The following is a 14,601-nucleotide window of genomic DNA, read 5'->3' as shown; positions in this document are numbered from 1 at the left end:
CAATCCCAGGACCCTGGGATTGAGCCCCGCATCAGGCTCTCTGCTCAGCGGGGAGCCTGCCTTCTCCTCTCTCTCTGCCTGCCTCTCTGCCTACTTGTGATCTCTCTCTGTCAAATAAGTAAATAAAAATGTTAAAAAAAAAAAAAAAAAAAGAAGAAACTCATCAAACAGATAACATTCTACGAGTTCATAATGCTAAACCAATAAAAGAAAAAAAGTCAAAATCATTTGAATGACATTGGGAGGTTTTTACTTTTTTTTTTTTTTTTTTTAAAGATTTTGTTTATTTATTTAACAGACAAACATCACAAGTAGGCAGAGAGGCAGGCAAAGAGAGGAGGAAGCAGGCTGTCCTTGGAGCAGAGAGCTGGATGGGGGCTCAATCCCAGGACCCTGGGATCATGACCTGAGCCGAAAGCAGAGGCTTTAACCCACTGAGCCACCCAGGCACCCCAACATTGGAAGGTTTTTAGTGTGCTAACTCACTCAGAAAATTAATGAAGAGAAACAATTGTGCATTTTAAAAGTCTTATAGTTTTGATGAATAAGAAAGTTCTTCCTCTGGATAGCTGCGAAAAGATCCTCTTCCTTAAACCCTGTCCGTCCTCTCCTGCTTTTCTCTTTCTCCATGTGTGGGTATAAAATCTGGGAGAAAAGAAAAATAAGGTTGGACTGTGTTTAATACATTTCATCTTGTAGTTTAAAGAGGGAGCTGGAAGGGCAGCCTGGCTGCGTGCGCCAAAACCTGCGTCCCCCCAGTGTCGCCGCACAACTGCCAGTCTTTTGGGCCTCAGTCTCGTCAACCTCGTATTTCTGCTTTGGACACACCTTTAGATTTCCGTGGTCTCTGATTTAAAAGGCACTGGGCAAAAACAGTGAGTTCTGCCTACTTGTTACACATAAAACCAGAACCTGCCTACAAGGCTCTTTGGAGAAATAGTCTAGTTTGAATTTACTCTCTGCACCTTGTCAGCTTGCCAGCTTGTCCTTTCTGGCCAAAAAAGGCTAAATAGGCCTTCGCTGGGATAAGACGCACAGCTGTTTCTGTACTGACCAAATGAGCCATGTTATGTGCAAAGCTTTTAGAGGCTGTTCTTTTTTCTTTCCAAAAGAACGCCCCCTCTTCCCCCACCAGGCTGGAGGGACTCACGGAGACTATTCTCCTCTCTCCTGGGGATTAGGAAACAATGAGCAGTATCACTTAATAGGCAGAAGTAATACAATCTTTTAGAGCCCAGAATTGGGAACCTGGAAAGTATGTTTAAGGAGTCAGATCTGTGTTTAAACAGACCTGACTTTGTAATTCTGGGGATGCCTTTGTTTTTTTAATTAACATCTAAGGAAAACCTTTTTGGTCAATCTTGGTTTCTTCTGCCTTTTTCCTCTATATTTTATTTTTATTTATTTTTTTATAAGTTTTTAAGATTTTATTTATTTATTTGACAGACAGAGATCACAAGTAGGCAGAGAGGCAGGCAGAGAGAGAGGAGGAGGCAAGCTCTCCCTACTGAGCAGAGAGCCCAATGCAGGGCTCGATCCCAGGACCTTGGGATCATGGCCTGAGCCGAAGGCAGAGGCTTTAACCCACTGAGCCACCCAGGCACCCCTTTCCTGTATATTTTAAAGCAAACCTTTGATAATGTGGCATTTCATCATAAATACTACCTTACTGGCAATGTATTAACCTCTAGGGGCCCTCTCTACCAAAATGGAGAAAATAGACCCTGCTTCATAATTTCATAACTGAAGCTGTGAGAGGAATTGAAAACATTTTGGAAGTGAGAGTGCTAACAAAATGGAAGGCACTGCTGATTCTAGAAGTATATCAAGGTGTCCTCTCCAAAATAAAACCTATGATTTTTTTAAACTGAAAATAGTCACTGAAGTTGAGTATATCCTGTAAAAATACATACATGTGTCTTCATTTCGAACTGGTTCTCCAGTTGCTGGATGCCTTTTTTTTAAAGGCTGGTGCAGTTTTGGTTTTGTAATCAGAGATAAATATTTGGGCAAGACAGTGTTCAGTAAGCCAACATGATCATTTTCACTTTCCGAGTCGAGCCCTGAAGGCCATTCTCTTCCCCCCAAACAGAGCCTGGCATTTCAACATCAGATATTCTGTCTTGGATCAAACAAGAGGAAGAGCCCCAGGTTGGGGCCCCACAGGAGACCAAGGAGAGCGACATGCACAAGGGCGCCTATGCTGGTGAGTGAGGAATCTGAGATGCCCACACCCAGCCTCTGCTCGGTGGCCAGGACCAGCTGGGGAAGCTCAGGTCATGAGCTTGTGGGAGGGGGGGTTGTGGAGGCCAGGAAGTGGAAAAAGAATGGGGGCAGGGGAAATGCTCTAGGAATTTAGAGATGAAAATGAAATCAAACTAAGATGAATTTTAAATGAGAAAACACACTCTTTTAAGTATAAAAACAAAGTAGATTTGTTAGAGGAAGAAAAAGAAGTGCACTGAGAGGGACCAACCGCACGAGAACGGGGAAAGACGCAAGAACATGGGAGATCATGTAGAAAAGAACCAAAACGGGAGGAGACCAGCCAGAGCAGCAAGAGTGTCCTTGGAGAGGCGCAAGTGTCGCCGAAGTGCTGTCCCTCGGGACAGACGGTGGTGGCAGAAGCAGCAAATCGCTTCTTTCTAAGAGCCTGAACTTCAGCAAAATTTTGCCTTCTGAATTGTAGAAGAGACTCTTGAGGCCAGAAGGAACCCGTTATATGACTTAACGGAAGCTATTTTTAAAGATCTATTCCCTATGTTCTTTTAGACTCTAGGAAACAGAAATAAATAACTGTTTCTGTTCCTCGGGTATTTTTATCGGGCACACACACATCAGTCCTGGGCATGCCTACTGTTAAGTGTCCGTGGTGAGTGGGCCGGGTGACTTCTATAAAAGAAATGAGGAGTTTGGAGAACATACGTCAGTTTTAGTTTGGATGTCCAGATAAGGCCCACAGCAGGCTGCGAAGCCAGAATTGGGCCCTACAAGATTGGTGTGATAAGGCTGGGCGTACTTCGGGAAGTCGGGAAGACAGGGGTGCGGGCTACAAAAGGGAGGACAGCCTGAGCAGAGATGCAGAGGCAGAAACAGGGACTTCGTTTTCAGGGAAAGCAGGGAGAGCTCACAGGAAGGAGTTATCTGGCAGACCCGAGGGGAGTAGGAGTGGGTGAATGCGGAATTTTAGGCCTTGTCACAAAAGGGAACAGAGTCAAAGGCCGGGAGCAGAGGAGAAACCTAGCGAGAGGAGCGCTGGCAGGGTGGAAGCGGGCATTTCTCCCTTTCCGAGCGCGGGCCGGAACAGGCACCGCGGAGAGCTCTCTGATGATTTGCCGCAGGGACCGTCCAGGCCTTGATGCTTGTCTCAGATCGCCACCGACTTCCTCTCTGGGCCCGTTACAGCTCAGAGCGGCCTGCGGCAGCCGGGTAGCATTGTGGGGAGCCGCCACGAGGCCCTGACCGCTGCTAGCAGGTGTGACTCTGAGTCCTTTCTTTCAGATGAAGATCTCGTCATCAAAGCCGAAAGCCTCGCCAGAGCCTCCTTGTGCCCAGAGGTCCCAGTCACCTTCTCTTCACCACCGGCCGCGAAGGATCCTTTTCCGGATGTGGCTTTCAAAAGCCAGCCGTCCGCCTCCATGGCGCCTTTTGGACGTCCGGCCACGGACCTGGCTGAAGCCTCCGAGGGCCAAGTGACCTTTACTCAGCTGGGCAGCTACCCCCTGCCCCCTCCCACCGGGGAGCAGGTGTTCTCGTGCCACCAGTGCGGCAAGAGCCTCAGCCAAGACATGCTGCTGACCCACCAGTGCGGCCACACCGGGGAGCACCCCCTAGCCTGCGCCCCGTGCCCCAAGCACTTTCCCCCGCAGGCCGAGCTCGGTGGCAGCTCCCAGCCCCACGCCAGCGAGACGCCCCCCACCTGCCCGCACTGCGCCAGAACGTTCACGCACCCGTCGAGACTCACCTACCACCTGCGCGTCCACAACAGCGCCGAGCGCCCCTTCCCCTGCCCCGACTGCCCCAAGCGCTTCGCCGACCAGGCGCGGCTCAGCAGCCACCGGCGCGCGCACGCCAGCGAGAGGCCGTTCCGCTGCGCGCAGTGCGGCCGCAGCTTCAGCCTGAAGATCAGCCTCCTGCTGCACCAGCGGGGCCACGCGCAGGAGCGGCCCTTCTCCTGCCCGCAGTGCGGCATTGACTTCAACGGCCACTCGGCCCTGATCCGCCACCAGATGATCCACACGGGCGAGCGGCCGTACCCGTGCCCGGACTGCAGCAAGAGCTTCATGCGCAAGGAGCACCTGCTCAACCACCGGCGGCTGCACACGGGCGAGCGGCCCTTCAGCTGCGCGCACTGCGGCAAGAGCTTCATCCGCAAGCACCACCTCATGAAGCACCAGCGCATCCACACGGGCGAGCGGCCCTACCCCTGCGCCGACTGCGGCAAGAGCTTCCGCTACAAGCAGACGCTCAAAGACCACCTGCGGTCGGGCCATGGCGCGGGCTGCGGGGCCGACAGCGACCCCTCCGGGCAGCCGCCTGGCCCCCCGGGACCCCTCCTCCCGGCGCTCGAGGCCCCGGGCCTGGCCGCGAGCACCGAGGGGCTGGAGGCCAGTCAGTGGTACGACGGGAGCGGAGGGAGCGTTCTGTGAGCCTCGCTCCTCCGGGGGCTGGCTGTGCTCCGCTGTTTCCCGCGCCCGAGAGCCCCTCCACGCCCTCCACCCCCTGCAGCGATCGCTCTGCGGCTCCCCGGCGACTGGGGATCGCAGACACTTGACTAGAGACATGCTGGAAGTTTGGAACTTCACAACATCCCAAGAACACATTTCGAAATCCGGAAAGACCTGGAAGGGAGCCCGGCATCCCGATCTTTACAGAAGTATTACCTAAGCAGAAGTTATGTAAGAGGGGTACAGAGAGGTTGGAAAGCGAGATTTGGCCCGGGTTAGTCCATCCCAGGGTGATAAGTTGATACTGACTGTGGCTCTCGGTAGAGACAGGTGCATGGGAGGAGCCTCCAGATTTGGAAGCCCAGCATGAGGCGTGAGGGTGTTTCATTGAACCTCATTGATTCCCTGATGATAAGATGGTGGTTAGAAGAGAGTGTTGGACCCTCGGGCAGTGGTACCGCTTCTCCCTGGTAGCAGCTTAAAGTCGACTCCTGTGCTCAAGCGCTGTCTCTCCCGGAATGGTAATGCAAGACTGCCTTCCTAGGTTTCCTAGATTAATTCTTCTGATACACTTTGTTTAATTTGGGTGGAGAGCAAGAAGTCTGACTTTTAAAGCTTCTTAAGGAGAACAGGTCTTCGAATAGTTTGATTTGCAGAATTCAGGCTTTTACTGGCATTTAAACTACTGGGAACATTTTCCGAGGTTCTGGTTTAAAAAGTGGGAGCAGTGTTCTCCGAACTAGCTTTAAAATCTAGGGAGCCCAGAGAAATTTCAGATCAGCCTAAAATGTGTGCCTGAACCATGTTTCTTATAAGGAGTCATTTATGTCCAATTTTTCTGTATTTGCAAGCTAATAAGCTGATTTTTCCGTTCCTGGTGTCTCATGTTCTTGACAGTCCTTAGCAGAAAAGATCACAGCACTTTCCGGAAGCATGATGGAGCTTCAGAAAATGCCAGTGGCTCTCAGCTTTCATTCCCCCTTTTGTGAGATGGTGTTATAATGCAGCTTTCCTGAGCCAGCAGGGCATGTGTTCACCCCTTCTGACTCTCCCCATTGGCATTGGGCAGATTGAGGAACTCTCTAGATCCCTGAGCACTAAGCACTACATACAGACGAGGATAGCCTCTTGCTGCTTGTTCTGCTTTTACGGATCTTGGCGACCATGTGTTCTTTTGTTGGGAACGTTCAGTCAGAGGAGAGCATCTGAGTGTGGTCCTCCTCCTCAGTGGCTTTGCAGTGGGGCACAAGTCCCTTTCCCTTTAGAGATTGCAGATTTTCATCTGCATAATGAGGCCGGTGGAAGGATTAAAGTGAGCTGCTAGAAATTTAAAAAAAAAAAAAAATCATAAAACTCGTGACACATTTCTTCTGCCAAAATTCTCTATCTCTGGCTTCTATCCAGGCAAAGCCAAATAAGACCCCCCAAATCAGAGCAGAGACATTCTTGTTGAAACTTGATTGAACTAGATTTGTTTTACTTGCTGGGAGCCTGGGTTGGGAGACAGAGATGGCCCTAAGTCTTGGGCAGTAAAGCTGTTTATTCCTATACTCTGTTTCCCCTGGATCCTTCCAAGATGCCTGGAAACAAGGTCTACAAGTACTTAGAACACTTTCTTGATGAAATGATAAGGGAGAGACCCATTTGTTCCTTATCACCTAGCTCAGCCTTCACCGGGCCTACCTCTGCCGAAGCACACTAAGAAAAAGTGTTACCCTAGCTAGCTTTGCTCCTGGGAAGGCTCTGTCTGAACACGCAGCTCTTTAGAATGACCACATTTATGGAACATCTGCTTGGGACAGTCACAGCACCAGGGGTCTGGGAGGCCTAAGAAATGGGTGTGAGACCTAGTCTGCTGCTGTAATTTATAGTTTAAAGGTGATAAAAACAACATAAAACAAAAAAACACAAAAAAATAATATAGAGCAAATCAAGATGACTGATGCAGTCAAATGCTCTTTCCTGAGCTATATCCCCTCAAGATGACTGATGAACAGAACCCTGGCATATTGGGATTAAGAGCTAGAATCCGGACCCATGCCATGCATAAATGTGGGGGTTCTGGGGTTCCCAAAACCAGGGTTCCAGCTTCACTGCTGACCCACTAGGAACTTGGTGTGCGACCCAGCTCCGGATTGCACCTTGGTCTCCTAATTAAAAGGGAGAAGAATCAAAGTGCTATCTTTAGGTGGTGAGCTCCCTTTTCTGGAGGCATGTAAACATTTGCCAGGGTATGCTTGAAAAGGGCTCCTATGTTAGGTGTGATGTTGGTCTAGATAATATCAGAAATTCTTTTTTACTCGAAGATTGAATGAGGACATGGAGCTTGTTAATGAAAAAGACCTGTGGGTTAAAATGCTGCAGATGGATCCCACAGTCCTTTCTGCGAGGAACTGTAGCCAGCAGGGACCCAGACTTCGGCAGGCTGTGAACACGGTTCACATACCAATGAGGCAAGAGCCGTGAAGCTGAGTGAAAGGGAATGGGCAGGGCCAGGCCAGAAGGATGGAAGTGGGCGTTCTAGACCTGAGCCCCACGCACCCCAGGGGTTTTCAGCTGTGCATTCCGGTCTCCTTTCCCTGCACCCGTCCTCCACCCGGTAGAACTCCAGGCCGGCTCGCGAGTTTGTTTGCTTCAGATTCAAGGGCAGATACATAAAATGCGCTCGGTGGGAAAGTTAAGTCCAATGGAAAGGTTTCAGTGTGTGGAGACGCTTGTTCCGGCAAGGACTCCTGGGAGAACGGGTGCGCTTAATTGTAGTTGAAGTATTGAGGGTTGGTTGTCAGGACGAGACAGGAGAGAGGAGAACCCAGAAACGTGCCCCTCATCGTGTGTCCCCCCCCCCCCCAAGCAAGGAAGCCCATCTCACACAATAGGCCTCTCTCCTCAGAGTAGATCAAGATGTCACTATGACCAGATTCACTCGCCATTAGATGAGCCTCTGTTTCAGCCACAGATGTGAAAATAAATGGAAGTTGATTGCCTGTCTAGAAAGTGAGAGAAGTCTCTGATCCTTTTTGCTGGATATTTGATACTAGAAATACCATAGCTGGGCTCTGGCTAGAGCAGTGCTTTACATGACTTTCTCAACATTAATAATAACTGCAGAGTTCCCGGTGGGAGCCTCTTCTGGGCTTCTTTTTGGCGCATTTTGGAGAGACTTGGATGACCTATGCCTAGCTCAACCAGGATCAGACTCTATGGCTTACTGAGGAATAATAAATGTTCACAGTAGCAGTTCCTTTAGCCATTCCAAACGGGATGGAAAACCCAGTTTCTGCTCACATTGTGTCTCAGGAGAGTCAGGTAGCCCAGGCCTGCTCCCCACCTGTCACCATGTCGCAGCTGCTTGGACAACAAAAAGCTATCTGGGCGCTGCTCAGTGGCAATGCCTAAAAGCCAGCCTTTCCCCAAATGGCTTACAGGGGAGGAACTCTTACCATCAGATTTGTTTTTTCCTGTGTGTTTGGTGGATTTGCTCTGTTCACTTTACAAAGGAAGCACTCGCTCCTCACAGGGTCTGTGTACAAGACGGTCTCAGACCAGGGAAGTGTCGGGCTCTTAGCAGCTAAAAGACCTCGAGTGAGGTCAGACTGGCAGGGAGTGGAGGAGGGTGGGGGAGTGCACAGACACTTAACTTGAGGACACACGTGGGCGAGTACAGCGAAATGGGCCTAGACGCTGAGTCAGACCTGTTCTCGGGTCCTGGCATCATCACAAGTAACATATGTTACTTAACCGTCAGGAGCCTAGTTTCCTTATCTGTAAAGTGAGAACAAGGTCTGTGTCTCAGAGGGAAAGGAAGCCAGTGTGAAGTCCTCAGCACAGAGCCTGCCACAGAAGGTGTCACTACGGCAGCTGTCACCAAAGGTGTCCAGGACCGACCGGACAGACGGCCAGGTCCGGACCGCTCTACCGAAGCGTGTACGCCATTGCCGGATGTCTCAGCTTTCTGCCTGCCATCTTCTTTGGTGTTTAACCTGTCTTCTCTGTGCCTGCTGGGTCCCACAAGGTCCCGTGTACCGGGACACCATGTGGCTCTGGTTCTTTTGTTGTTCTTCAGATTCTGAAGCAGGGAGCTAGCCCAGTTCCTCCTCTACCAAGTCACACAAGTTTCTAGCCAACACTTGGGTTGGCTGCCCTCGGTTACAGGTGCACCTTGGTTCAGTCCACTATAGTAAGGAGGAAAGGGCCTGTGTTCCCGCCACCAGCGTCCGTGGGCCCGGTAGAATCACTTGGGAATAGCAAATGGTGGCCCAGACTGCACTTCTAGTATTACTAGGATAGGCGAGAGTCTTCGTTTCGCCTGTGAGAGGGTTCCTCCAAAGACTTCTACTTCATTCGGACTCTCAGAGACCAGTGCTTCTTGTCCTTAGCGTAAAGGACCTGGAAGGTACTATTTATGTATCTTGCAAAAAGAGCAATCTCTCACTTTCTAGAGGGTTCCTCCTCCCTTTATGACCCTTCTCTAGTTTTCTTTTTGAGCGTGTAACTCTGGTCATAATCATAACACATATCCACAAGGACTTTCGTCAACTTGGTCGAGTTGCCTCTTCAAAACAAAAAAGTAATAAACGTCGGGACCAATCAACTGCTAAAGAAGGCAGATTGACAGAGCACAGTCCAAGAGACCTCAAAAGCAGTGTGCTCTCACTGCCATGCTCTCAGACATCGCCAGGTCCATTTCAAATATCTGACAAAATCTCATTGAGCTATGTGGCTTTGTGTTTGTTTATCAGCGAAGCCAGTATTTACCGTACAATCTTATTCTGAAAAGTAAGCTACCCAAGAACAGAGGCCACGTCTTGTTTTGTATCCCTCCTGGGCCCCGTGCTGGGGGGACGTGGGTGCTCAACACATGATCGCCCAGTGGGAAGACCCCCCAGGGTGGGAGTGAAGAACTGGGTTCCGGTCCTTGTCGAACACTAACTGCCTACTTGATACCGAGCAAGCCACTGAATTTGTGTAGATCTCATTTTCCTAATTCAGATGGAACACTATGGTAATATCCAATCCCTTCCAGCTCTAAAATCACAGAATTTAAGATTTTATGTCTGAGTCCTGTGTTCCTTGTCTGGTTTCTCCCCACCTTCTGCCCTATTGAGATTGCTTTGACGCAGCAGAATAAATGCCTTGGAAAGTTATGATCCCTGGAATCTTATCAGTACTCCAAAGCCACACAAACTGACAAAGTTCTAGCGAAACTATAAAATGTTGTTTTAAATACGCAATATGCATTTCATTGCATTTGTTTAAAGCATAGGAAAATAAAAAGACCTACCAAAAAGTAATGATTGTTCTAGGGTACTGGGGTCATTTGGTGGTTATTTGTCCCATGTTTATAATGTGAAATGTTTTTTATACAGCATTTGTAGTACTTTGCAAGAACAAGGATTCTTGGAATGGAAAAGTTCTTGGAAACGAACTCAGGAGGCCAGAGTTTTAATTGTGCATCCGTTTTCTCATTCCTAGCATGAGGACAATACCCGCTCGACCAACTTTACGTAGGTGTTGGGATGCTCAAATGAGGAAAGGTCTTCAGAAGTGCTTTGAAACATTCCAGGCCAGTGAAAGTGTTGATGTAGTCGATGCAGAATTACTTGTCGAGCAGTTTAACAATTTCCTGGATGTTTCTGATGCTTCTCTTCATTCAAGACTGGGCAGTGATCGTTCCTTTACTCCCAGTTTGCTCGCCTGTGCTGGGGAGAAGCTAGCCCGAGGTTACAATCTGGGGAGCAATGGGACAAAAGCAGTACGTGTGAGGAGAGATTAAAAACTAAGTGCTCCAGAAAATGTTGGGTTGCCCTATTTAACATGTTGACTTGTACCAGCAACTTGTGCAAGATAACTGGTTTACGGACCCGAGGAATTATAACGAGTTAGGAAGGCAGGCATGTTACTGGAGAGATTGGGTTAAGCAAGCAGAAAGCAGTACATATAAGTCAGTTCTTGGCTTTGAATTACAGTTTTAAAAAATTGTGTAAGAGAAACAGTATCTACAAGCCAACCTCACCAAGTAAACAGCAGGATAAAAACAATGGATGATAATTAAATCAATCCTACATTTAATAACCACTAAGTAATAATTCAGGATGTTCATTTCTGCATGGTGAGCCCCATGAGGCTGGGACAAGCACATGGGGAGGGAGACTGTTACACTGGTTTGTTCTTGGTTGAACATTAGAATCATCGGGAAACTTAAAAATATTTACGCCAGGGCCCACCCTGGCAGGATCTAATTTGCCTGGGGCAGACCCTGTGTGTTTTGTTTGAGTTCCCCCACATGATTCTAATGTGCCTGCAAGTTGAGAAGATCATAGAAAGTGAGTTCTTGGACTGGAAGTGACCAGTTAGCCAGTTTTACTGGAGGCTGTGGACTGCAGATTAATAAAGGGCGGATGAATCCAGTTTGGGACGTCGTAATTTAGTAGGAAATCAGGCTATGAGAATTGCTGTGGAAAAAGTTCTGACTGATCTCTATAGTTAAGTTAGGACCTCTAGAGGCCGTGGGGAAAGCAGCATTCACTTCAGCCGTGCCCACTACTCGTGCTGTCCGGAGACCTGGTCTATGAAACACTGGTGGGATCCCACCTGAGCACACATGGGAACCGGAAACCGGGAACTGCACGGGGGCCTGCGCTGTACCCTGACTTCTGTTGTGGTGACGCTGGCAGATTGCTGAAGAATGAAGAAGGACCATGGTGATGTCATTACCAGCTCGGATTTAACAATAACGCGTGGTTTCACATCCTTTTTGTTGCATTTAGAAAAACCAGTATTATTCTGTATGTGCTCCGGTCTTGATTTTGAATGAATTTTGGCCATTTTTAGTAATCAAATCCACACTCAAAAATTGAAGAGATACCCATTGAGAAGATTCGAGAGAACATACTACAGTTTTTAATTCCCAGCACGAAACCTGTGTCCTGCCTATGCAGGGTTTCTAAGCCCTAGGTACTGTTGGAATAGAACCCTTGAGCAGCTAACTCACTTAGTCACCCGAACAATTACATGTTTATTACAACCGAGCAAAGTACCACACAGTCATTAAGAACCAAAGAAAAGCCAACAAACTTCACTTGTCTACTGTGTCAAGACTTGTAAAAAAAAGGTGATGAAATGCCTATTGGAAGTAGGCTGAGAATAAACTCAGGAAGGAAAAAGTAATTTCTCTAAACTTTCTGAAAAGCAGGAATTTTCAGAAGTTAGTGAGAAAGAGGGAAAAAGTGTGTGTACGTGCACGTGCATGGGCAAACTTAAGTTTGAATAAAAAATGTTGGTAAAAGGCGGATCTGAAAAGGCAAGCATGTTGAAAACTCATCAGTGAGAGCAAGCAGACCTAAAAACTGTGTGATACAAAATATATATATTTTTTAATTTATTTGACAGATCACAAGTAGGCAGAGAGGCAGGCAGAGAGAGAGGGGGAAGCAGGCTCCTCGCTGAGCAGAGAGCCTGATGCGGGGCTTGATCCAGGACCCTGGGATCATGACCTGAGCTGAAAGCAGAGGCTTTAGCCTACTGAGCCACCCAGGCACCCCTGGGATACAAAATATTTTACTGTGATCCCCACATCAACACTTTCTCCCTTGTCTAAATAGTGCCCTCCCCTCTATAAGCCCTGCCTCTGACTCTTAATCACACTTAGGATGCCGATGGCTTGGACGCCTACCGGTTCCCCTTCCTTTGGAGGTTGGCATAACTAGATCCTCAAGTGAAGACAGCAAGTTGTAACCACAGATAGGTCAGTGGGTGAAGGGAGCTGAAGCTGCTCTGCTTTTCTCTTCCCATGGATTATTGTCACTAAGCCGGCTTGTTAAATTAGGCCTGAGGAGACAGCAAGACAGCAGTGCAAATCTGGTTACACTGTTCACTTAGCTGCGTGAATCTGGAGGTTTCCTTTCTGAAATGAAGCTTGGAGCTGTTGGTGGGGCTTAGAGCGCACGGGAGCAGCAGGAAGACTTAGGTAACGATGGACACGTGTATTGGGGTTCTCCAGAGAAACGGAACTAAAAGGATATGCAGCCACCTATGAGTTGACATTTAGTCTAGGAATTAGCTCTTGTAATTAGGGAGGTCAAGAAGTTCCATGATCTACCATTTGCAAGCTGGGTAACCAGGCAAGCCAGGGGTGGAATTCATTCTGAGTGCAAAGGCCCAAGAACCAGGACAGTGAATGTCCAGAGGCAGGAGGAGGCGGATGTCTCAGCTAATCTGCATCCCCTCTGCCTTTTTCTACTCAGTGGATTGGATGTCACTTTTTTGAGTGCCTCTTCTCAGGTCTTTGGATTCAAATGCTAATTTCTTCAGGAAACACCCTCACGGGCACACCCAGAAAAACGTTTTACCAGCTATCTGGTCATCATTGGCCCAGTCAAACTGATGCATAAAATTAGCCATCGCGACCCATAAACCTTCAGGAATTCATGTATTCCCTCTCCTTTGGCCTCTCCCGCATACTCTGGTTCAGCATCTATCGCTTCGAATTCCCTGTCTAGAGCACTAGCTCTAGAATCCTAGCGAGGAGATGAAAAGCAGCTCCCACTGAGAGATGGACGGGCCAGTCCTGGGTCCTTCCCTTGCGAGAGATGCTCATTAATACTGACACTTGACATTTTATGATCCACGTTGCCCAGGGGCGCTGATTCTGCTCCTCAGTAATTTAGACAACTGCCTCACAGTTACCCAGTGATTCAGAGGAACAAGCCTAGTGACCCGACAGCTCTCCTAGGACAGGATCTCTCCCATCCTAGCCCAGTTCCCAGCCCTGCCAGTCCGTTGGTCACTGGAGTACTCAACAGAGGGTCCGTGGGCCAGTGCAGCTGCAGGATCCCCTTCCTCACGCCCTTCCTGTTTTCCTTCTGGGAGATGCCCCCTGATCGCCACTGCTTCACGTCCCCCCGCTGCAGCCACTTTTTTTGTGGCCTGCAGTCTCTAGGCATGGCTGTTACAGAACTGCTCTAGTACAGCGAAACCCATGCACTTAACTTCTATTGGATTTGAGTCGCTTTGTGTATGTCGTGGCAATGAATGCAACCTCTGGCCCTGGGCAGCCGCTCTGACTGCCGGGGTTTCAGGTGTGGCGGGCTTCGTGAAAATCCACCCTCCGTGAAGGAACAACACGCAGCGGCTGTCCTGTGATGGTGACTTACTGTGTAAGTCGGTTATAACTAGTGTTATAACTAGTTTAATGCTTGAGGGTTTTAACTGCTTTTTACTGAAAAGATGGCTTAAACCATTGGGGCTAATCCAGCCTCTCTTTCCCACCTTTAGGAAAGCGAGAAGATGATTGTTGATTGGTGGGTCAGAATATGCACTCTGAAATGTGTCTCACTTGGGGAAATAAATTTACCTGGAACTTTTCACACTCTGTTTGTCTGGTTCCCCTGACAATAGTGGACGTGGTTTTTACAATCAAGGCACAGCCTGTGGCCAGGGAATGGAGGGGAGGCCATCACGGACTTCTAGGAACATAACCTTCACAAGCCTGTAAACCGCTTAAGGATATGGGGGTCCACAAGATATTCATTCTGCATCTGGATGCCTGACAGAGAAAGTACCTGGTAATTGTTCTGAATATGATGCTCTAAGCACACGTCTCACTTGGGCGGGTAATGCCCTTTATTTTACTAAGCAGTGGGACCAAAGGGTACCCGCCTGAGGTAATTGTGTGGTAGGTCTGCCTCTACACAGGGCAGTAAGTAGCTCTGGAGATCTCTGTCCTAAGAAGATAGGAACCAGTCATTTAGGAAAACAGAGTAGCCACAATTTTAAGGATGCTTGTAAGACTTATCTCTGGGGGGTAACTACCCTTGCTGAGTGCCTGTTATGGGCTAAGCACTGATCTTACCTCATTTGACTGTACAGCTGCAAAGCAGACATCATTTGCTTCATTTCTATTTGAAGAGACTTAGGGAAGCTCAGAGAAGTGAAA

The 14,601-nt window shown here is 48.5% G+C and overlaps 1 protein-coding gene across 1 annotated transcript in view; it reads left to right on the top strand.

Moving 5' to 3' along the window:
• ZNF398 (zinc finger protein 398) overlaps positions 1-9,962 on the top strand; it is a 31,331-nt gene extending 21,369 nt beyond the window's left edge. Inside the window, exons 5-6 of the mRNA XM_059396183.1 lie at positions 2,093-2,206; positions 3,502-9,962. Of these exons, the coding sequence (XP_059252166.1) occupies positions 2,093-2,206; positions 3,502-4,649 (1,262 nt within the window). The 3' untranslated portion in view covers positions 4,650-9,962. The remainder of the gene's footprint in view (positions 1-2,092; positions 2,207-3,501) is intronic.
• Positions 9,963-14,601: the final 4,639 nt, after the last annotated feature.

This window comes from Mustela nigripes, chromosome 4 (genome assembly GCF_022355385.1).
Source record: "Mustela nigripes isolate SB6536 chromosome 4, MUSNIG.SB6536, whole genome shotgun sequence".
Taxonomy (NCBI): Eukaryota; Metazoa; Chordata; class Mammalia; order Carnivora; family Mustelidae; genus Mustela; species Mustela nigripes.
This window is presented reverse-complemented; position numbering and strand designations above follow the sequence as displayed.